Here is a 23,564-nt window from a genome sequence, read left to right on the forward strand (position 1 = left end):
CTTCTTCGGCTTACAACGAAAAATTTTCACTTAAAACTGGTACAAACAAAAATTTCATAAACAATACAAATGAAAAATCTAGAACAAATACAAAATAATAGAAATGGCGATTTAATCCGATTATAATGAACTTGGAAACACTAAATTGTCACATTAATTAGAAAAAATTTACATCGTAATCCGATTAGCATTTTTATTGGATTAATAAAATGTTTTGTAAATACGGAATTCCGACGTTATGTCGGTTTTGTAATTAATTTTCATTAAAGAGTATCTCGTACGATCAGAAGAAAAGTTGAGTGGGGTGATATTGTTTTAAAAAATTTATAAAAGTGTAATAGCTTTGCTGTTGTTATTTTTAGACATAATTTCCAGGTTTTATTTAAATATAGAATTCAATTATGATGCTGCACGACGTTAAAATTCCGCATTTCCACGAAGCTCGCAATTTTTTCGACAAACCCGTCTATTTTTATAATTTTTGTTTGATGAAATTATAATATATATTTTATGAGCTAACTCCGTCCACACATGTAGAGTAAATATTAATTCGGCATTAACTCAACCTTCATACATTATTGTATTAAAACTTATATACTTACATTCTGTGAATTTAAGAGTAGGTTTCAAAACTCAAAGAGTAAGCCAATAATAGTACCTGTGCCACTAAATACTGCAGTTTTATTTTTTATTTGCAACATAATTATCCACCCACAATAATGCTTAGTAATAAAAATACCCAACACGACACAGACATACGTATTCTAATATATTTTTTCTATCCCACTGCTGAGCATAGTAAAATATATTCGGATATATTTAAGTAGGATTTAATTATGTATAGATATTTATGATAATAATTAATTTTGAAACTTTAGGCTTTTTGTGTTTATTATTTTATGTCTACTACACGATTCCATTGCACCTGATGTAAGTAGAATGAGGTCCTGAGTATCGATTGACGAGAGATGATTATTCTTCGCCAGCAGTGGGCAGTCGCCACGAATATTTAAAAATGTATGTATTATGATTTCTTATAAATGTTAAACATTGTAATAAAACTATTTTCCGGATTTTGTCACCGTTTTTTATATTTAAGATTTTTTTTTATATTTGTATAATTGTAAAATGTGGGTAGTTATTGTAACTTAGACTTTTCGGACGACCAACACTTCAGTCCCCCAAGACCATGAAGGCTGCAGTCTTCGAAACATTGCGGAAAATAATAATTTATTATTTCGTAAACTTCACTACCGTATAGAGTGTATGTATCATCATTTCAGATTAATTATGCTCGGCGTTTCCTTGCGGAATCGAATCAGAAATGAGAAGATCGGCAGGCGGACCAAAATAACCGACGTAGCCCTTAGAGTTGCGAAACTCAAGTGGCAGTGGGCAGTACTCATAGCTCGTTGAACTGATGGCCATTGGGGCGGAAAAGTTCTGGAGTGGCGACCACGAACCGGAAGACGCAGCGTAGGCAGGCCCCTCACAAGATGGACCGACGACTTGGCGAGTGTCGCCGGAGTCTTAAGGTTGAGGGCGGCCCAGAACCGGTCCCTATGGCGCTCAATGGAGGAGGCCTATCTCCAGGAGTGGACGATTCCCGGCTGAGTGTATATATACTTACATATATTTAACTACACATAATAATTTTACATAAAATAATATGCAGTCAGTACAAACCCAGAGTAAACAGGCGGAGCTTTTAAACTGTACCGTTCATCATAATCCTCGGGGGAATTACGTCGAGCACTCGCAGCGAAAATAATCTAGGACACAAACAAATTTAATACGCCCTAACCCTCCACACTGTTTTGCCAGCACGGCGATCGCGACCGACAGCAACATATTAGCGATTAATACTTTTCTTCAGTATAGGCCGGTCTTCGTGCAGCTCATTTTGCGGGGCAGAGTCCCTGATTGCAAACAGATTGGTGACGTATGGAGATCCTATTTTTCTTTGTCGTTTTCTTTATGATTCAAAGGTAAGCTATAATACGGGGCTGATATTATTATTAGTGCTCCCCCCCCTGTTAGGTACGGGCCTCGTCTATTAGTAAGAGGGATTAGGCCTTAGTCCACCACGCTGGCCTAGTGCGGATTGTCACACTTCACATACCCTCAAACTTCATATAGAGAAGTTATTAGGTATGCAGGTTTCCTCACGATGTTTTCCTTCACTATTAACCTTAACGGTGTAGGAAATTAGCTTTACATAAAAAATAACCTTCAATTTCACGGACAAAACAGCAATCAAAAGAACTTTAATTAGACATAATTAAAGTTCGGTAATGAATTTCCTGCGCGGATAATTATGTCTGATTGGACTTTTTAATTGTATTTGTTATACGGAAAATTCTTCTTTATATAAATAGTTTTTTGGAGGGATGATTACCTTTTTAGCGAAGAAAGTGCAATTAGCATTTCCGACTATTCTCAGGGCAGTTTCTGTTAATCATTATGCATAATAATGAAGAGTTTATGTCTCTTCAAAATACAACAAAACGTTGCCAAATATAAAAAAAAATAACACGAAAAAAAATACCTATAGGTATATAATGGTACAATTTCGCGAACTTCCTTCACCAAATAAAATAATCATGCAAATCGTCCCACAAGTCTCAAAAAATACAAACACACGAATTGAGAATCGCTTCCTTGTTCTGGAATTAAGTTCAAAATACAGATCCTGATACAACTTAATAATAAGTATGCAATTTAATTATCTTATACTTTGCTTGGCGACTCTAAGTAACCAAGTCGATTACTTATCTCTGTTTTCAAATAAAAAATATATCTAGTCAGGGGGCCCTATTCTGTTTACGGGAGCATATCCGTCTTTTTGCAATTACGGATGCTTTAATAGAAGAATCACTTTTATAGCCATACAAGTAAGAGTCAAAGTTCCTCTTACGTACACAATCAAAGCTGACCATTAATTAAAACGCCCGTAATTGTAAAAAGAAAGATTATCCCTCCAAGACGGAATAAGGCCTCTTAACTATACTTAATTATTTTTTCATTACTTGTCTTTTACACAATAACACCTTGTTCAAACCGAATCAATTTTCCCCAATAAAACGGCAGTGTACGGAGCACAGCGATTGTAATCCGAAATCCTGTTACACCCACAAAGCCACAAATTCATTAAACGAACGGACTGATTCGATCAACCTCACGCAGTTATCGAGAGCGTCAACCCTTCCTGATGACTTGATAATGATCTGGAAAAGTATTTTGAGATGATTTTTATGCATGCTTTTTTTCTATATGGAATTTTATAATAATACTATTAATCTAATCATCTCTTACTTATCTATCTATACATATTATAAAACAAAGTCCCCTTTTATGTATGTCAGTATGTTATCGATTCTCTCAAAAACTACTGAACGGATTTTTTCGAAATTTGGTTTGGAGATAATTTAACCGTTAGGAGGGTTATAGGTTACTTACTATCCCGGGGAAATATATAGCGGGACTTTAATCCCGGAAAACTCCTTTTCGCAAGTGAAGCTGCCAGCAAAAACTAGTATTATAAATGCGAAAGTTTGTAGTAATGTTTGGTTGTTTGTTAGATGTAAACTCTGACACAACTGAACGGATTTAGATGAAATTTGGCATACAGATAGACTATGTCTTAGATTAACACATAGTCTACTATTTACTCCAGTTATTTTCTCCCATGCGAAATAATATTAATATTTAATCTAATTTTCAAATAGAAAGAAATTTTGAGAATTTTTAAATAACAAAACGGCGGCGATAGCCTTGTTGGGTGTGGAACGGACTGCCAAGACGAATATCGGCAAGTTCAAATTCCAAGGGCACACACCTCTGACTTTTCTAAAGTCATGTGTGTATTCGTTGTGAATTTATCGTTCGCGTTAACGGTGAAGGAAAACATCGTGAAGAAATCTGCACATTTGAGAAGTTCTCTATAGGAATTTTGAAGGTGTGTGAAGTCTACCAATTCGCACTAGGCCAGCGTGGTGGAATAAGGCCTAATCCCTCTCATCAGTAGAGGAGGCCCGTGCTCAGCAGTGGGAGAGTATATAATACAGGGCTGAAATTATTATTATTATTTTAAATAGATGGTTCTGATGTCGTGCCTGGTGTAATAGAATTTGGTAACGGGAAAGGTTACACAGACGAAGTTGGAAGCAACAACTAGTTTACTATAAGACTATGTTGACCTTCTGTTGGCCTTTAATCCTGAATGGGTAGGAAGGGATGTAACCAGGGCACCCACTTTTCGCCAAGTGTGTTCCGTCCCATGATGTGATACCCCTATCACATCATGGGACGAGTCTACGCCATATCAAACATATATTTTAGACTCTGCTGTTACTAAGCAGAAAACATCAATATTAGGTACTTTATTCGACCCAGGAATGAAAACTAAGGACCTCGTATACATCGGCTATATAATATTAGGCCTTATGAGTATTGGGATAAAGCTGACACGTAGTCACTACTCAGAACGGACTGTACAGACCTCAAAAATGAAGAAGGGAATTAAGAAAGGCTTTTAAGTCCCTACCTATTTTACTAACTGTACTAAACACGAATGCAGACGATAATTGATCATTATCTTCACATAAATATACTCGACCATATCGAATCCCAGTCATTTTTTTGTTTATAAAAACAAGCACGGCATAGTTACTACTGCACCCAATGGTAAGTGTTGTCGGGTTCAATAAAATGTCGACTGACGAGAGATGTTTGCCCAACAACAGTCGACACAATTATGCCGGCCTGTTGGAACCGGATGTACACACGCTGATCCCGAAACGCGACACACGTGGGTCTTTGGGTTTTAACACCTCGTGTACAGTGGTCGCTATCTGGGCGGATATAAATTATATCCTACCAATTAAGGCAAGTGTACACAAAAACAAGAACTGCAGGAGAGGGTTAAATTAAAAAGCTTTTTTAAGTTGAACCGATAAATATTAATGGGAGCGAGCGATTCGATAAACACACATACTGATAAATTAAGAGAAAACAATTGTATTGTTCGTAATTGATTGCTTTGTAATACGTATCCGTGTTTTGTTAAATGCCTTTCGAATACTTTTGTGGAATAATAAATATTACAATTATTTAATTGATTTGACTGCCTTGGTGGCGTAATTGTGCGGTACGACTGCCGTGCTGAGGTCAGGGTTCGATACCCGGGGCGGGTAAATTGATATTAGGTTTTAACTCAGTAGTAGTAGGTACTTAGTTGTTTGATAACGCTTATCTCGGGAAATAGTAATTTGAATTAAAAAAATATTTTATTGTGGCATAGCTCATTCATCAAGGAAGGCTATAGGGTATATAACATCACGCTATGACCAATAGGAGTGGAGCATCAATGAAAAATTTTGCAAAAACGGGAAAAAAATATTCCTTTCGAAAGATTTTGTTGCGTGCTCTGTGGAAATAATTTAAGTTACGCAATAAATATTCCTCTTAAAAAGTTCTAAAACATACATTATAAAACAAAGTCCCCTGCCGCATCTGTCAGCACTTGGGTTTTTCTAAAATTTTCTAAGATTTAGATAATAATTTAAGCGAGTGGATAGTCGAAAAATAGATTAAATCCTCGCGACAGCATGGTTGATAAACTTTTTGTTCAATAGATTATAAAAATAGATAGGTAGAGTTTAAAAAAATGGTAATCCGTTGTCTGATTTTATTTTGTACTAATCAACATATCCCGTATGGTCTAGTGGCTAGGATACCTGGCTTTCACCCAGGAGGCTCGGGTTCGATTCCCGGTACGGGAAATTCCTTATTGTGTTTTTTTAGTTAATTAAAGCCATATACTGTTATAGATTTTCTTTTTAAATATTTTTTCAACATGAAATTGTGAAAACCCCTTAATTTAGTGAATTTTGTTTTCAATTGAGTGATACCACATTATACATTATATTTTTTACAGTACGAGTTATTTATTTTGCTATTCTATAAAAGCTATTTAACAAAAAAAAATATATCTCCTTCAAAAACCACTAGCAACCAAAAAATAATTTAACATTACCTAGTAACTAATTTTGGAGTCAGTGTCTAATAAAAATTAAACATTGTTTTCGTATATTTGTTCATGTATTTATCTAGCTTAACCAGCAATTTTAATGACTAATGCGATAGCGAACACCATACACAAGGCGTAAAAGCCGGCATAATGGCTACGTAAGTGTAAAGCGTTCAGGGTTCAGCCTGTGGATACACGATGTCGAACAGGCCGACAAAAGTATCATGATTAACAAGAGATAATCATGTCAATCGACTCTCTATCTCGAGCCCATTTCCTGTACCATCAGGCAGAGTGAGATAGATAGTCCATAAGTATAACAAAATCTAATTACAATTTAAAAATGCCTATGTATTAGTAATAATAATTATTAAATTAGTATGCTGTTGAAATATGTTTACTCATTATTTCAAAAACATGATAGACTTAAATGTCTACAGAATGACTCTATTTCAAAAACTTGATAGACTTAACAATACCATATACAAGCTATATAACAAACCAAAAAACCCAAGATATTTTTCCATCAACGCTTTACCGTCTCTAAGAAAGGTTATAATTGAATTTAAATAAATCTTTGGGCTGTTGTTTTAGGTCTCCCAGTACGACACGTTTATTTAGGGCCGAAGATTTCCGCCGATTGCATACATAGATATTCAAATAATTCAAGGTTATAGGTATACCCATTTTTCTTGCGAGGATATACAAAAGAGAACACAGTTAAGTCGTATTTCCGTCCCATGATGTGGTAAGGTACATCACAAAGTGCAGCATGAAGAATCCGGGCTAAGACCAGTGTTTTATTTTATTGAAAATTTGAGTTACTGATTTAGATATTGAATCCTGAACCTCAATATCACAGCCCCTAGGATTCCTACATTAGTGACTGCGAACCTTTAGCGGTTAACATGACATTATTTATGAAAAAATTGGCTTTTTAAAGTGTCATCCCCGATCCCCTTCGTTTATCTTCTCCCCTATAGTACCTCAGAAATCTGCAGTCTGTAACGACGTGACATTGGCGGAACAGCTTCGTAATCAAGCTCGTCGCCAGTAATTAAAGAAGAAGAAAGTGTTATCCAATACATTGGCATTAAACTAAATAATAATCGATAAATCAGAAAAGAAAACCGCGATTTTTGGTATTCATGGATGCTTTTTGACACAATTTTTACAAAAGTAATGACGAGTATATGGTTTTATTTATAAACGAAATGTCAAAATGACCTTGTAAAAGACGTAGGGCGACACAAACTTGTATCAAAAATTAAATTCCCTCAAAATCTCGTCACAATAGAAATGATTAATAACATTATCATAACCAGGGTAAAATCATTAACACAATAGCATTCCATTGTGGTGCCATCAATCCAAACCTTAGCGAAGCGTCAAAGAGAAGGGAAATGGAGGCTTGCAAATTATGATTTAGTTTAGACAAAAGCAAGTAGTGTTATTGTACAAGATCTACTTAAGCCGTGTTCTTAAATTGTTGTTAATTTTTATCTTTAATAATTTCAGAGATTTTATAATTTTGTAGTTCTTACTTAATTCCAACTACTTATTTTTTTTTGTTCAATACGATTATTTTATATCTTTCTTTCTTTTTTTTCTAAAATACTTAATGCATGCTGTGTCTCCTTAGATGTAAGATGCACATTGTTTTTGATTTATGTGTTATCTTTTTTGGAGAACTTATAATAAATAAATAAATAAATAGACAACCATCGTAGTAATATAAATAGAATTTATAATAAAAGTATTAAAGATGTTTTATTTACGTGGTAGGATATATTTTATATCCGCCGGGAGAGCGACCACCGTACACAGGGTGTTAAAACCCGCCATAGAGTTATATGTAAGTGTGTCTACTTCCGGGATCAGCCTGTGTATGTCTGGTTCCAACAAGCCGGCATAATTGTGTCGGTTACCGAGGGGTAATCATCTCTCGTCAGTCCACATTCTATTGGACCCTTCACTTACCATCAGATTTCGTGGGGTCACTTTGCCATGTACTTAAAAAATGCTTGAAATAAACATAAATTGCTCAATAGGTAGGTCCAGCTGTAACTAAGTGTACAGAAATACGTTAATACATTTTATTCTAGGGACGAATTTAAGATAAGTGTTTGTAGCGTCTTTTATCTAGCAGCAGCGTATACATATAATCAGTGAATTGGCCGTGAGTTCGAATCCTAAGTCGACAAAAACATTTTTGTATTTTCCATCTATTTTTCCAGAATTTAGTCTTCAAGGTCAAGTATACGTTAGACCGTTTAGATATTGGCTTGAAACTAGTAATAAAAACAAAGAAAATTCCTAATTCATACCAGTATGAATGCACCTTAACAAGTAGAAATATCGGAACCATTTAAAGCCACGAGTACTTATTTAATGTCTGATCGTTTGGCTCGATCGGCCATTATTTCCTCTCTCGGATGAACTCATTTATCCCCTCTCTCCCCTCCCCGGCGCCCTCGTTAAAATGACGAAGCGTCGAAGTTTACCCGCGTTTTTCTTTCGGCCAATTAATGTCAAGGCTTAGCTAAATTGTTTTCTTGTTGAAAGTTTTATTGTTTTAATCTAGGGAATAGTGATCTTAATTTGGTCAAAGTTGGTGCACTGCATTTTATCTATATCAGCTACATGATATCCACTGTGAAAAAAAGCCTTCCCTAAGAAATAAAAATAAAATACTTTATTCATCACGTAGGCGAACATAAATGAGGCATTGAGACAACAACAATCTGATTTCACAGAACTGATCAAACGGTCTCATGACGTAGGTCTAGTTTTGAATGCTAATAAAACTAAGGCAATGTATATTAGCTCAGCCCAAAATAGGATCAGGCAAAACCTGCAACTAATTGCACATCAGCATGATTGCCTGCACTTAATAAATCACTTTTATCAATTTGAAAACTGTAATTGTTCCCAAATAGAGATAGTTGAAGAACATAAGTACATTGGACTTATAATAGACAGTCGTTTGAACTGGAAAGCACATATTAACTACATTTGTGATAAATTAAGAGGTATACTTGCTAAATTTAATTTGATAAAGTACAAAATACCATACCGAACACTATTGTACATGTATCACGCACTAGGCGAGTCCATTATTGCCTATGGTCTAAGCAGTTATGGGCGGACATTTATAACTCATTTAGATAATATACAACGGTTTCAACTACGTATTCTTAAAACAATAGTTCCACAGAAAATAAAGGAACAATACAGTGATAACAATTATTATGGCTTATTCCACTTTTGTAATATTTTACCAATTGGAGAGAAATTCAACTTTTCTATAATTGTAGATCACGCACAGAACACTGATCTCCAAACAATACGGCAGCACAATAAAAGTACACGGTTAACATTAAATCACAGTACAAATTACCTCGTTATAACAACCTTTACGGACGTCGTACACTAAAATATATGGTACCCTACCTATTAAATCAGTTACCCATTGACATAATAAATAAAATTAATTCCAAAAACATAAAAGTAACACTCAAAAAGTATCTCTTAAATAAGATTAAAATATAACATAGATTAGACAAAAAATAATAATAAAGAAATAAATAAAAAACAAAAATATATATATTTACATATTAAAAAGCAAAATGATGTATTGAACCATTTAATGATCCTGTTGAACGTTCCACGAGAACGCATGCAAACACCTACCTACCTGCACTTGATAATTTACAATAACTTATTGGAAATATAAGCAGCTACCCTCGTAGGCCAGCCAATATAGAAATAAAAGAGGTATATATATACATGTATATATCTCCTTAAGGTTACATTAAATTTATGTAGTTACTTTTAATATTAACGGCACTTGATTTAATCATAACTCAATTCTTTATTAATGTATTTGTTATATTTAGTAAAACTTGCGGATGACGGATGATGTAGATGTACACAAAAACTTAATCTAGTTTATGCTACATCTTTTGCTATATCAATTATTATTAAAGTAAGTGTTTTTGATTATAATAATAAAATAAATAAAGATAAATAAATAAAACATAGTTGCACTTATGATAAGTAGAGGTACAATGAGAATATTTAATTATTACTTAAATAAAGTCCCTTTTATATATAAAAATAATTTATATTGGACATAAAATAAATGAAAGACTATAAAGTAAAATTAAATAAAATATGTTTGTATAATCATAAAATCACAACTAACAAGTCAATAAAATTATTAAACTTATGGCCAATCGGGGCGATTTTTAATCAACAATAGTCATTTGCAGAAATAAATAGAATAAATTGAAAATAACAGTTCATGAATCCACGAATTAAAATGTTTATTTTGATAGGTAACTTACTTCTAATGATTAATAAAGCGGCCATTAGAAACAACCAGCTCAAGACAACGGGACCGACAGACAACGGGGAAAGAGTTAGTTAGTTTTTATTATTTTATTTTATAGAAACCAGCAACAATTGTCACAATAATCTATTGTACAATAATAAAAATTTAATTTGTGTAACTTCTAATTGCATACTTTTATAACGCGGATATTACTAATCCGACGAAACAAACATTAATTTATATAATTATACTATATACCATTTACGGCGTGGTCACACAACGTATGTAATATAATTCAAATAACCAAGAAGACAAAATAAAAAAAAATATTAAGATACACGGTCCGAGGAAGTTTTCTTTTTATAATATAGTTTAGGCCACATTTAAGACTTCGGTTGTCGCGTCCGTATTTCCGCGTATGATTGGACAAGGAAAACTATAGTTTTCATATCTGTTGTTAGTGACTTTCATTCCAGTTCATTATCCTATGAATATTCGAAACTGGATGTTATTTGCAGCCCTACCTGCATAAAAGAAATCAGAAGCAATTTTGTTAAATCTAATAGAGTAGAGAAACCATGTCAGAAGTTGTATAGTCTCGATCGTCCATAAACATTCACTAACATTAAAAGAATCATGGATGATTTTGGTGCTAAAGCGAGGAATAGGGATTTTGGAAGGTCTGGGCTTTTCAAGTTACTGCAAATTGACTGACTCAGTGGCATAATTGTAATAGAATACAACTGTAGTGCTGAGGTGTCGGTTTCGATTCTTGGGTCGAGCAAAGTTATATTGAGTTTTTCTACTCAGCCTGTAGTCACATATTCATGGCGGAAAATGGTTGCACCTCTGCCTACCCTTCCAGGGATGTATGTACCAAACCTCTTATAAAGTATCATATTATCACGTTGGTTTTCTATGAAACAGTAGTGGTAGAGCAGGCCTATTCGAGAAATTGTATAATTTTAGCCTAAATCATATCCCTGATTACTTATCCTTTGCTCTCTGCTCCCTTCTTTACTACTAAAGTTACAGCTTCAGCGATATCAGGGTTTTCTACACCAGTCCATCGTTTTGAAACGTGCAAGGCATATGGCAATGGGCCCACCTTCTATTCCATGGGGCTTTACATAGCTGGCGAAATGTAGATATTTTATGTGTTTGCCTACCCCTGTAAATAAGAAAAGTGTTGTTATGTATGTATGTTACCGCGTAGTGGCGCCCAACGTGGTGCGTCACAACCTCCAAATGTCACGCTTATCCTGCTGGTCGTAAACACAAATAGACTGACGGAAACATTTGTGCCAGTTCATCTGCTGTTTGAGTTCAACGTGTGGCGGTTTGCGGAGTCGCAGATAAGCGATATCGGCAGCCCATTTGCCGCATAGCTTATAATTTCCGTTGCAAGATGGCGTCATTTACCCTCTGAACGTTTTGGGGTTGGGTCGCTGTGATGGCGATAAACTAATGATATTTATTCGTTCTAATTGCATTAGTTTTGTGGAATTTAAAAATAAATGGTGACTGAATTATTTTACTCAACTTTTATCGTTTAATAAAAAATTCAGTTGTCAAGTAAGTAAGTGCAGAAAGAGGGATAAAACGGTCATGCGACCCATAGACATAGGGTTTACGTTTTACAGCAAATGATTTTATGAGGAAACCGACCTGTCCGATTTATGATTATAGTATTAAAAAAATAAGTTAAAAATACGTCATATGAACTAAACTAAAAAACTGAACTTGGTTTTGTCACTGACATTTGTAACAAAAAAAAATTACAATCCAAAACCCACTTCATCCAACTCAAAAAAATAATTGAACACGATTTAATAAGAAATGATTTAATCACTGTAATGTTCCGAAGTCTCTTATGTATGACTATGAGGTCTACATACAAAGTTTATACTATTTTAGAAATCTTATGAAATACATAAGTATTTTGTAATGATGAGACATTTTCTTGTAGTACATTTTTTACACGGATCGTTTTTGAACATTGGCTATTTTTATCAGAGACTAAAAAAAGATAATTAATGGTCCTTTAACAATATCAATTACAAAGATTATGAAGAAATTAGGACGGTAAAGCCGACATTTTCGTAATCTCTATTTAACAAATATTGCTACTATTATAAAAATATTTATCTTTTGATAAAGTAAAAATCGCTAACATACACACCACACAAAATATCTTTACCATGCTTTACATTTTGCTGTTTTCTCACAAAATTCGCACGCAATAACAAACCTTAACGCGTAGGCATAAGAAATAAAATATATTTCTCATGTATGAAAATTTAAAATTGTTAATATCTACAACTGTCTTCAGCCATTACTGACTTTCGAAGTGAGCCGAGGGTATCGCGATATTCTGCTAGATATCGTATACGCGAAAAGTTTTTTGTAAATTTAAAACAGCGACATCTGTTATCGCTATCCGCAAATCTTGATTTATCGTTTTTAATAAGCAAGTAAGGAAAGTTTGGTATATTTTTATTTACGTGTTAAAGATTTCAAATAAGGTTTTTGATTTGTAATAAACTGCTATTTGGCAATATTCGATAGCCTAAGTTCTTAATGGTTGGGGCGTTGAAAACATATTTAATTGAAATCTCTTCTTATAATCTTATACTCATGCGAATGTTAGACATTAAAACGATATTATTTTCCAGATTTTATAGCCCCTGTGACCATAAAGGCTGAAAAGTCTTCCAAACGTCGGGAGAAAATAATAATATAAAAAAACTGCGATAAATCGGAAAAATACTCTTATTTTACATAACATAATATAAAACATAACATCACGCATTTATCCCCGAAGGGGTACGCCGAGGCGCAACTAGGGCACCCACTTTTCGCCAAGTATGTTCCGTCCCATGTTGTGATAGGGGGCGAGCCTATCGCCATATCGGGCACAAATTTCAGACTCCGAGCTGATACTGAGCAGAAAAACCCAAATATCACTTTGCCCGACCCGGGATTCGAACCCAGGATCTCAGAGCGCTATTGTACCGGACATGCAATACAACTAAGCCACCGAGGCAGTCTCACTTTTATTTTAATCTCTTCTTATTATAAGATTTTTACAAGTACTCTTGCTTATTTTGATCAAATATAAAAAAGGCCTTACAAATGTTTTCATAGATGCCTGTCTACAATGTAAAGAATACAAAAACATTTCTAATAATCATAACTGTTTGTTTTTCGAACTAATACTATTTTCAGTGTACACGCTAAGTATTTTTAAATACTTACAAACAAAGTGAATGCAATTTGCAATAAAACTAAGAAAACGCCCTTAAAACCGTATCTTATTTAAACAATTTGTTTGCTCAAAGAAAGTCCGTGGAAATGCATTTTCCTGTTGTTAAATTAAAGGAAATGACATTACGAGTGTCCCACTAAATCAGAGCAAGGTAGGGACGGATTTGGGGGAAGGTTAAGGCACTTAATCCCCTATAAAATATAATATATTATGTCATTACTTCAAACAAAATAAAATTACGTGGGATGGTATCTAAAATACCTAGTATGTTGTATTTGGATAACGGCCGTGGTAGGGCGATATACTAATAATCAGGTATTTTGACGAGTCGTTTTTCCTGGTTACCTGGTCAAGTTTATAGGTACTAAGACAACCTGCAATAATCATCGAAATATTATTTGGATTGTACTGTACCTATTATCAGGTGCATTATAGTCAGAGTACTCAAACAAGATATAATTACCTCCATCAAACAATCGCCTTAAGGAAAAATTGCCCCCCGAAAAAATGCCTTGGATCCGTATCTGGATTAGCAGCAGGTATGTATATTAAATTATTTAATCTCAGTAAGTTAAGCCTGTGACTTTGTTCGCGACGAGGTCTTAATTGGGATTGTGCTTTTAATTTGACTTCCTAATGTATTACGTGAAGAAAATCCTCAGTTCTTTTAAGTTCTACATCTTTTTTCATTTCTTAGACTGCTTCGGTGGCGTAGTTGTACTCCATACGAGGTACGACAGCGCTCTGAGGTCCTGGGTTCGTATCCCGGGCTGGGTCAAGTGATATTTGAGTTTACTTAGTATCAGCCTGGAGCCTGGAATTTGTACCCGATATGGCGATCGGCTCGACCCCTATCACATCCTGGGACGGAACACACTCGGCGAAAAGTGGTTGCCTTGATTGCGCCTCTGCATACCCCTTCGGAGATAAATGCGTGCTGTGTGTTTGTTATGTTTTTTGTTCATTTCTTGTACTAAGCAATCTTAAAATGTAGTGAAATATTGTTTGGCGGATATCTAGAGAATTAGATATTATAAAACATCATCGACTATTTTAACTTTGCGATAGCTGGCGATAGCTAGATGCGACAAGCCGAAGACGAGGTAAAATGGCGCGTATTGGAGGCTCATGTCGATCAGTACACGATAGGCCGAAGACGAAGATAAAGCCAGATCACTCTCACGTCAGTCTCTCTCAAAATTCTAACAAGCAATACAAATCTATGATTCGGAGCTTTATGACAATGTAACTATTGTATAAAGCATCAGACTTAGCCCAATGAAGTGAAAATGGTCAATCCTTAGTAATCTTATTTTACTTCTTGGTATGCGACAGTTTGTTAAAACATCTGGATAGCAGAAGTAAACACAGAGCTGAACGAATTTAAGTGAAATAGCATGCGCGTAAACCACATTATGGTAGATTAACTACTTTATATTTTGGTAATTTGGCCCCATTAAAAATAATGCAATTTTTTACGTCGTAACGTTCGCGCTATAAGTAGCTGGAGTGTTTTAGAGACTTGCATAAGTGAAGCGGACGCACGACCGAAACCGCGGGCAAACACCTGGTTAATAATAAATATTCCAAGGTAGTTGTGCCGAAATATACAGGCCATTACTAACCTAGTAAATTAGCAAGGTGGAATATTAAATTATTTTATACCAGCCATAAATTAACGCCTACTCAACTGTCCGCTGCACGTTGCTTTATTAATTAACTGTATCATTTATCTTTCACTATCTTTTGTTTTAAGATAAATCTTTGTTTTGTTTTAAATAGAACAACACCTAAAACGCATTATTATATCTGGAATAATAATTTTAGATAGTACTTTTTGAGTCAGCAGTGTGGTAGCAAGATATATTGTGATTAAATGACTTAATACTATTATACATTTGAATTCATATCATGAACAAAAATGGAGGGGCCTCGGCCGGCTAGACGCAAAATCTGCCTGACTGGAGATCTTCCTTTTCCATAGAGGAACACAATCATCTCTTCTTCCATAGAGGCATCTACTTATATACGCCGCTACACCTGTGTATCTGAGAGGTTCTCAGGAATTTGGAGGGTGTGAAGTCTACCAATCCGCTCTAGGCCAGCGTGGTGGACTAAAGCCTAATCCCTCTCAGCAGTATATATTACAGGTCTGATATTATTATTATATGTACAAAAAATATATGGAAGAATGGAACCAACTAATTACAGGCTTACTGCACATTAATATCCACTCAAAACCAAATAATCGAACTTTGTCCCTTACAAATCCCCTCTCCACATATAGACTTGGAACTTGTGACATATTTCGTCGGCCAGTACGTGTTCCGACTGTCAATAACTGTCCATACATATGGGACGTATTGAAATATCGATACAGGTGTGTTATCGATGAAATTTTAATTTGAACCTTGTTTGGTTTAGTAATTAGAAGTAAAATGGACTGAGTTCTTGAGTATTAAAGAAAGAGATAAAATGTCTGTGCGGTCATTACCTTTCGTACTTTTCGAGCCGTATTCACCTCAGCTGGATATGACCGCTAAGCGCTTAGCCGATTCTCTGTGATAACGTTGCTAACAGCTATTTACAAGCTATTGTGTTCTTTAAGAAACATTGTAGAGTAGAGTGAAGAGTAGCTAGACCTACAATACTTAATGAGCAATGTCTTTGTGGACTGAATACTTTGTAATTAAAATTTTGTGCGATGGCAATTTATAGACATGGCATATATTATTATTTTTTTATACACTGCACCTTATGGTAAGTGGAGTGGGGTCCAATAGAATGGCGACTCATAGATGATTACCCCTCGGCAGTCGACACGATTATGCCGGCCTGTTGGAACTGGATATACACAGGCTTATGTGGGCTATTATGGCGGGTTTTAACACCTTGTGTACGGTGGTTGCTATTTAGGCGGGTATAAAATATATCCTACCAGAAAAATGTATGTTCATTAATTTGCTGGTCATTTAATTACTTTAAAAACTCGGTCAAGGTCATAAATAGAATTGTTAGGTTTCTGCCTTCCTCTTCGGTATACCAACGTCAGCTTATATGTTACATTACATTAATTAAAATGTAATAACCGTACCGCTAAATTGTTTGTTAATCCAAAAAAGGTTTTGTTTTGTTTACATTACGCAATTATTTTGATTGTATATCAAATTAAATTGATTGTGTTTATGTTATGATTGTTTGTAAAGTTCCTTTTTGTTGTGTTGTTTCTTTAACATCAAATTCATTCGGTGATGAAATACTTCGTAAACATTTTCGTAATTTAAATTCCGAATTAAAATGTCTTTACTAGATAGTATTCTTGTATGTACTAGCAAGAACTTCGTTTTGAATATTTATGAATCGCCTTATTTAAGTGAAAAGTTTAGAAATTCAACGTTCAATTCAGTTAATGATTTCGTAATGAGGTTTAATGTACATTATTTTTCACTTAGCACATTATATTTATTTATTCATTAATGGGTGCGGCGGAATTTACCTCACCTGTCGGGTCCATAACTATATCTCAAACTGGAATCAATCAAAACACTCAAGATTTTTTTAAGTTGGTAAGATGTTCCAGAGATTAACGTAGGCGACACGCGCGCCACTCACTATACATTAATCTAATTATTATATTAAAGGTGAAAAGTAGCCTTAGTGTTAATCCATGACATGATCTAACCCCTTGCCAAATTTCATCAAAATCCTTTCGATAGTTTCTGCGTTTATTTCTAACAAACATCGCAACGTCCAAACATGTAAACATTTTCTCAAACTTTCGCATTATTTAAAAAGTGGGATTTATAAAAGTCACATAACCCCTAAAATATTTGTCTAATGTCTTAGTAAAAACTAAAAATATTAAAATTATAAAGATTTAATAAAATTTCTCGTTTAAAATCCATCGTCACAGCCCCATCACTAGCCGTCTCACGTTGCTCCTTGGGGCAATATTTCTACCCATCCCTTAAGATAGTACGCGTCGGTATCCAACAATTCGCCTTATTGCAAACCTGAAAAAAAACAATCTTAGACGGCGCTGACTTATTCGGCCGGTTCCTGGAATTTAATGGAATATCTGGAAGTAATGGAGCAATTGTCTTGATGTATGACGGACTGGATTTTTTGGAATTGATTTTATCTTGTTTATACAGCCGCGTCTATGTTTTGTAAATATTAAGGGTAATTTTACTACCAGCGCAAATGACTGGCACCGAAATATACAGTATAAATAAAATATTGCTATGATACAGTGTATTATTACCAATCTCTATAATTTATAACAGCCTGCCTAAATACGAAATAGCTTTGGTATTGACTTGACACCATTTAATACAATAATGTACATTTCATCTATTATAACGTCATTATTTTCATCATGGGGCGGACACATTACTGGGCGAAACAATCGTTCACTTACATCTCCATTATAATAACAGTGAATTTTACAAATCAATATGAAATTGCTTACTATAACATTCAGCATTAACAATTCATACCGCAAATCAAATAAGTCACTACACTGGGTCGTGAGACAGGAGTTATTTTACACTGCAACCGGAAAACTGTGCGATTACCGACGCAACTGACTGCAGGAAAAATAGATAGATCAAACTCTTCACCATATATAAGTATATAATTAAGTTCGTTTCCACCATTAAGCCTATTTCAGACTACGTCATTATTTTGGTTGTTTAGCCGGTAATTTAGTAACTAAACGTGTCTAAACACTGTTAGGGACCATTTTTTCATCAGTGCTCAATTGAAGTTAAATGTGTAATCACATTGGCGCGTTGGGAGCTAATTCTCAGCAAGGCGATGATTCTGCGCAAACGTCGTAATATATGCAGATGTAACAGTAACTTTGGATACTCTCAATAAAAAAAACTGGCATAAGGTGATTGATAAAGATGGAGGAAGCAAAATAAATGTGATTCGGGCAAAGCAGGAATCCATAGTCTCTACCTACGAAATAAATAGATGCGTGATTAATGTAAAAAACTAACCGATATTGTCGGCTATCTAGTGGAATGGTACTGACTATGCCTTAACAATGAACTCCTATACACTAAACCTATACAGTAATAAATATATAAACAAACATAAAACTAATACAACATATTAACTACGAGATACAGCCACATATACTAACAATGCTAATGAAGTGTTAAGATAAATAACACCTATATATTCCTCAGTGAATTTCATTACTGAATGTTGTTAAAAATATATGCAGCGGTGCAGCGCTCTAAATTCATTGAAAACTTGGAGAGTTTGGATTACATCGCATTACCATTCCTGTTGAGGACTCAGGAGAACTAGGGAGGGAAAGTTTAACATCGATAAATTTTGGTATTTTAACGATATTTTAGACTGAAGGACTTAGTTGTCGTTCCTCAATTCAAGCTAATAGTTTAACTGCTATTTAAAATATTTGATAACATAATAGTGATAGTAATATATTTCGATACTTCTGATAAGATTTCTACTAGGGAACCTAAAGGGGCCTCCCTTACCGCCATATTGTATAGGAAACACGTTCATAAAAATGGGAATATTCGTCAAAGACACAAAAGATCAAGTTTGTAAAAAAATGTGAATTGCGAAGATCGATTTTTATAAAACTTTGTATAATTGTAAAATGTAGGTAAATATCGTAATAGAAACTTTTTGGACGACCAATACTTCAGTTTGCCCTTTGACCATGGAGGCTGCAAAGTCTTAGAAACGTCGGGAGAAAAGTATAATACTAAAAACCGCTATAAAATTCGAAAACTAATTTTATTTAGACGTCTAACATTCGCCGAAATATATCTTAATCAAAACCAATTCAATAAATTTGAAGGACAGACATATTTTGTACCATTATTATTTTTTTACAAGCAAGTCGTTCACTTGATGGTTAACGGTAAAAATAGACTTTCAGCATTATCAATGTTCTTTGGCCAAAGGAGCTGTCGCATATGAGAGCCTTACTGACTGCAAATGAAATCAAACACAAAATTTATATCCTTATTTATTCAGTCCAAGATCTATTGCCTATTACGTCTGCTCCAACTCTCAGCAGCAAACCGAGCGGCTACTTTAATACCTTCCCATGTCTCAAATCCAGCTTGCTCAATAAACGCCGGATCTACCATGAAGCCTAAAACCGTATCATGAATCATGTTGTACGCTGGTAACTCGTAGGCGTAGCTGAACGGAGTGCCGATAGCCGTGGCATAGTCAGTGGAACCACCAGACACGTGGCCTAAAAGATGAACGATATTACCAACGACGTAATCTCTATGCTGAGGCCATTTCACGGCATCAATGGCAGTGGCCATTCTCACTCCAAGAAGGTTCATGACTAAGGCATTTGGAGGCAGACCACCGGTACCAAAGCCAAAGAGAATCATACTTCCGAAACTGTGTATGTCCAAGTATACTTCGACGCGAGTGCCGTATTCGGCGAAGACGTCTCTGATGGCGGCGGTCTCGGGTTCAGAGAAGGGTCCTCTTCCGTGGAAGGTCTGAGAGCAGACGAGGTTACTAGATAGAGTGCCCCAGTGGAAATCGAAGTTACGGTTCAGGTCGACACCCACGCAAATGTCGCCAATTATGAAGCCTCTGGCGCGGTTCTTTCGCCAAAAGCGGTCCTGAAACGTACATGAAAGTTAAAGTTAACCCAGTTCAACAAAACCTATGATGAAGAATGATTAAAAAAGAAGTTATCAAATAGTCTTCATATGTATAAGTAAACAATATTGATACTTATACATTAAAGGTAAATTTTTGGTATAGGTTTAACAGACACTTTTACATAATTTTCTCTTTAATTTAGACTGGTCATATTTTTTTAACATAGTATACCTGCCACACTTCCAAAGATAAAAATATCCTCGTCTAAAAATCATACTCACATTGGTATGGGAGAAAATATATCCATCTGGGTTGGCAATAGGCATGATGATCCAGTCTACATCCCTCACCAGGTCTTGTTCAGTGACGTCGAGCACCAGCTTCTTGATAGCGTACAGGGTAGCGGGCAGGGTGACCCACTCACGAGCGTGGAGGAGTGACTGTACAAATACTATGGGCTTGCTTCTGTCCTAGAGAGAAATAGGAAGAGTTATAAAAATGCTGAATACTATATAGGTGCCTTAGAAAAAAGAAAGGTGGTGTGCTAGTAATACGCGCATGAAGACGCTCTAAGATCTTGTGAAAATATTGTCTTACCTCGAAGTTGCTAGTGGAAATCCTCAAGTACTTGATATCCCTGCCTTCGATACTCTTTCCTGCTGACCTGACGGTGACCTTATCAGGGTATGCGTTAGCGAGGTCTACGAGATACTGGTCAACCTGGAAGGAAATATTATAATTATCACTGCGACATTGCTCGTATAAATTTTTAAACTTCAACGGGGAAGTAACTACATTAAATATTTTTATGTAATGGTATCATTAAGTTTTTCCCGATAAGAATGACGATAGCCTATTTGGGAATGGAACGGTTTCCGGTACGAAATTATATAGCCGTAGGAACGGCTGATGATGACACACATAATTTCGTGTCCACTGCTGAACATAGGAAAGATTTCCTGACCGACCCATTGTAAGCGGCCCGCATCCAGCGACCTGCATGTGTATTAATTATGTTCGTATTCTTTGTGAATTATTGCTTGATTTAACGGTGAAGGGAAACATCATGAGGAAACCTGTATACCTGAGAAATTCTCGATAGGAATATTTAAGGGTGTGTGAAGTCTACCAATCCACTTAGGCCAGCGTGGTGGACTAAGGCCTAATTCCCCTCAGTATTATAAGAGATCCGTACCCAGTTGTAGGACAGTATATAATACAAATCTGATATTATTATTATTATATGCTAAGCCAATAATTTCTTTTATAAGTTTCATTCAACAATAATTTTACACAAGCACATTTTGTTTTAATATACTAATCACCGCATTATCTCACGTAATGTCGATATACGAAAATGAATTACATTGACTGACGATTTATTTGATGAAAAACATAATTACTGATAACATAAGGAGCACTGATTGATAGACTTTACAAACCTTTGAAAATTCATATAGACAATTTGTCAAGTATGCAGGTTTCCCACGATGTTTTCCTTCACCATTAAAGCAAGCACTAATGCACAATGAATACACACATCATTTCTGAAAGTCAGAGATGTGTGCCCTTGGGTTTTGAACCTGTCATATATTAGTGTGAAGAGAAACACTTTCCCAGAAGTTATGAAACAGGCCACTAATAAAGCATGCTGTTTCAGGTCTTGAACATAATTTTGACTAGACTGTATTTTTTATACTTACCACTTCAAACGAATGGATAATGTCGAATGAGAGACCTTCGAAGACAGATCTGGACCTGTTGCTCTTAGAGGACGCTGCAGCAGATGCTAAGAGGGCATCTTCAAGGTCTAGTTTCCTGAAAAAGTAAACTCTTAATGACTACCGAACATCTCTGTAGGGATAAATAACGGCGCAACTAGTCCACCCACTTTTCCACTAGTTAAGTTATGCTTTAACCCAGCCTAAATGGCGCTGTCGGAGCTAAGACAAATTATTAGTAATATGATTCACAAATATTTTTACTGGGTTGAATAGTGTGAAACCTATATAAATCTTTCATTGTTATTAATAACCACTACATATTCTTTATATATAGACTCGGAACGTTAAATGGGATACTTTTGCTCATGATCCCGCAGGCACTCTCCTTTCGCCAGTTGAAACACTCACAGAAGGAGGCCATCTCTCGCTACGACCTCCAGCCGCTGATCATGGTGGAAATCATGGCCAGCAGCGAAAGATTTCCTCTGAATTACTTTAAAATCCAACCTATGTATGTATGTATCTATTTTATTTTCTACACTAGCATCACTCTTACTGAACCGATTTTGATAAATGAGCTGTCTAACGTTTCGTATTTATTGTGCGACGATTATAGACATGATTTTACCAGATTTTTTATTTATTTTGTAGAGAAATCCTTAGCTTACTCGAGACGGGAACTTGACGCAGTTCTTTACTATTTGTGCTCGTGATACTAGACCACAATATAACATCTCCGAACCTAGATCAACTTACTCCTTGATATTTTCCACTTGAACCTCGAATTCCATTCCTGCTTCTTGCAGTTCCTTTTCAACCGTCTCCCTTAGGATCCTAGGAACGAGGACGACTTCAGGCCTATCCTGTGCAGCATACGACCAGATGTCCAAGTTGTATTTGGTTTCCACGTCCTTAAGGACGTCGATTTGGTCGGTAAACCTTATGTGCACATTGTAGAGGGCATGACTGCAAAGAGGTTAATTTTGATTATATTATACTTGATTCTTCTCTCGGTTTTCCTTGTGGAAATTGCTACTATAATATAATTAACTAGTATTTGGATTCGTAATATGTATAAAAACTTACATGAAAAGCAATACTTTTTAAAGGAAAAGATTGTGTAACCTAAGATAATGAATCTTACCCATCATACTGCTCGTGTTTAGCCGCGACGAAGTAATAGAACAGACAAATAACAAAACATAACTTATACATGTTGGTCGAACTGCCCGTCGATGGACAATGATAAGTTTCAGGTTAAGCATAACTTTATATTTTTTAATAAATTAAGCTGATTATTGTTATCATTAGACACTTATCGAAACCTATAATAACACGTGTTTCAGAAATACTTTTTTAAGTTTAGCAATGATCAAAAAGACTTAATTAATGTTATATGTTACTAGATACCTTTTGTACGCGGTTTTGTCTATGTTAATCTTTTTCAAAACTATTGAGGTCACCGACGAGGATTACTCCTACGTTGATGCCATCAGACCATCGTGGCAAATCGGTTTAAGTTTCGATGATGATTAGATTTTTTTTTCTCGGCTAAAAGCTACTGTACACATTTTCGTCACATAA

At 35.3% G+C, this 23,564-nt stretch overlaps 1 protein-coding gene and 1 non-coding gene across 2 annotated transcripts; one reads left to right on the forward strand and one right to left on the reverse strand.

The window, feature by feature from the left end:
* Positions 1-5,711: 5,711 nt before the first annotated feature.
* Positions 5,712-5,783, forward strand: Trnae-uuc. Its single transcript has one exon. It is a non-coding gene; the product is annotated as a tRNA-Glu (tRNA).
* A 13,852-nt stretch (positions 5,784-19,635) lies between these two features.
* On the reverse strand, positions 19,636-23,243 carry LOC115442449 (carboxypeptidase B-like). Its single transcript, XM_030167484.2, has 6 exons — positions 23,125-23,243; positions 22,737-22,946; positions 21,960-22,074; positions 20,854-20,976; positions 20,538-20,726; positions 19,636-20,273 (listed from the first exon to the last, which is right to left on the reverse strand). The coding sequence occupies exons 1-6, from the start codon at positions 23,193-23,195 to the stop codon at positions 19,668-19,670; spliced, it is 1,314 nt and encodes a 437-aa protein (XP_030023344.2). The 5' UTR covers positions 23,196-23,243; the 3' UTR covers positions 19,636-19,667.
* Positions 23,244-23,564: the final 321 nt, after the last annotated feature.

This window comes from Manduca sexta, chromosome 7 (assembly GCF_014839805.1).
Source record: "Manduca sexta isolate Smith_Timp_Sample1 chromosome 7, JHU_Msex_v1.0, whole genome shotgun sequence".
Classification (NCBI taxonomy): domain Eukaryota; kingdom Metazoa; phylum Arthropoda; class Insecta; order Lepidoptera; family Sphingidae; genus Manduca; species Manduca sexta.

Excerpts from the sequence above, each read along its gene's own strand:
- LOC115442449 (XM_030167484.2), bottom strand. The coding sequence starts at position 23,195 with ATGTATAAGTTATGTTTTGTTATTTGTCTGTTCTATTACTTCGTCGCG. Across the intron at positions 20,727-20,853 it reads TTTCCACTAGCAACTTCGAG|GACAGAAGCAAGCCCATAGT; the intron begins GTAAGACAATAT and ends ATTTCTCTCTAG. Across the intron at positions 20,274-20,537 it reads ATATTTTCTCCCATACCAAT|GACCGCTTTTGGCGAAAGAA; the intron begins GTGAGTATGATT and ends TGTACGTTTCAG.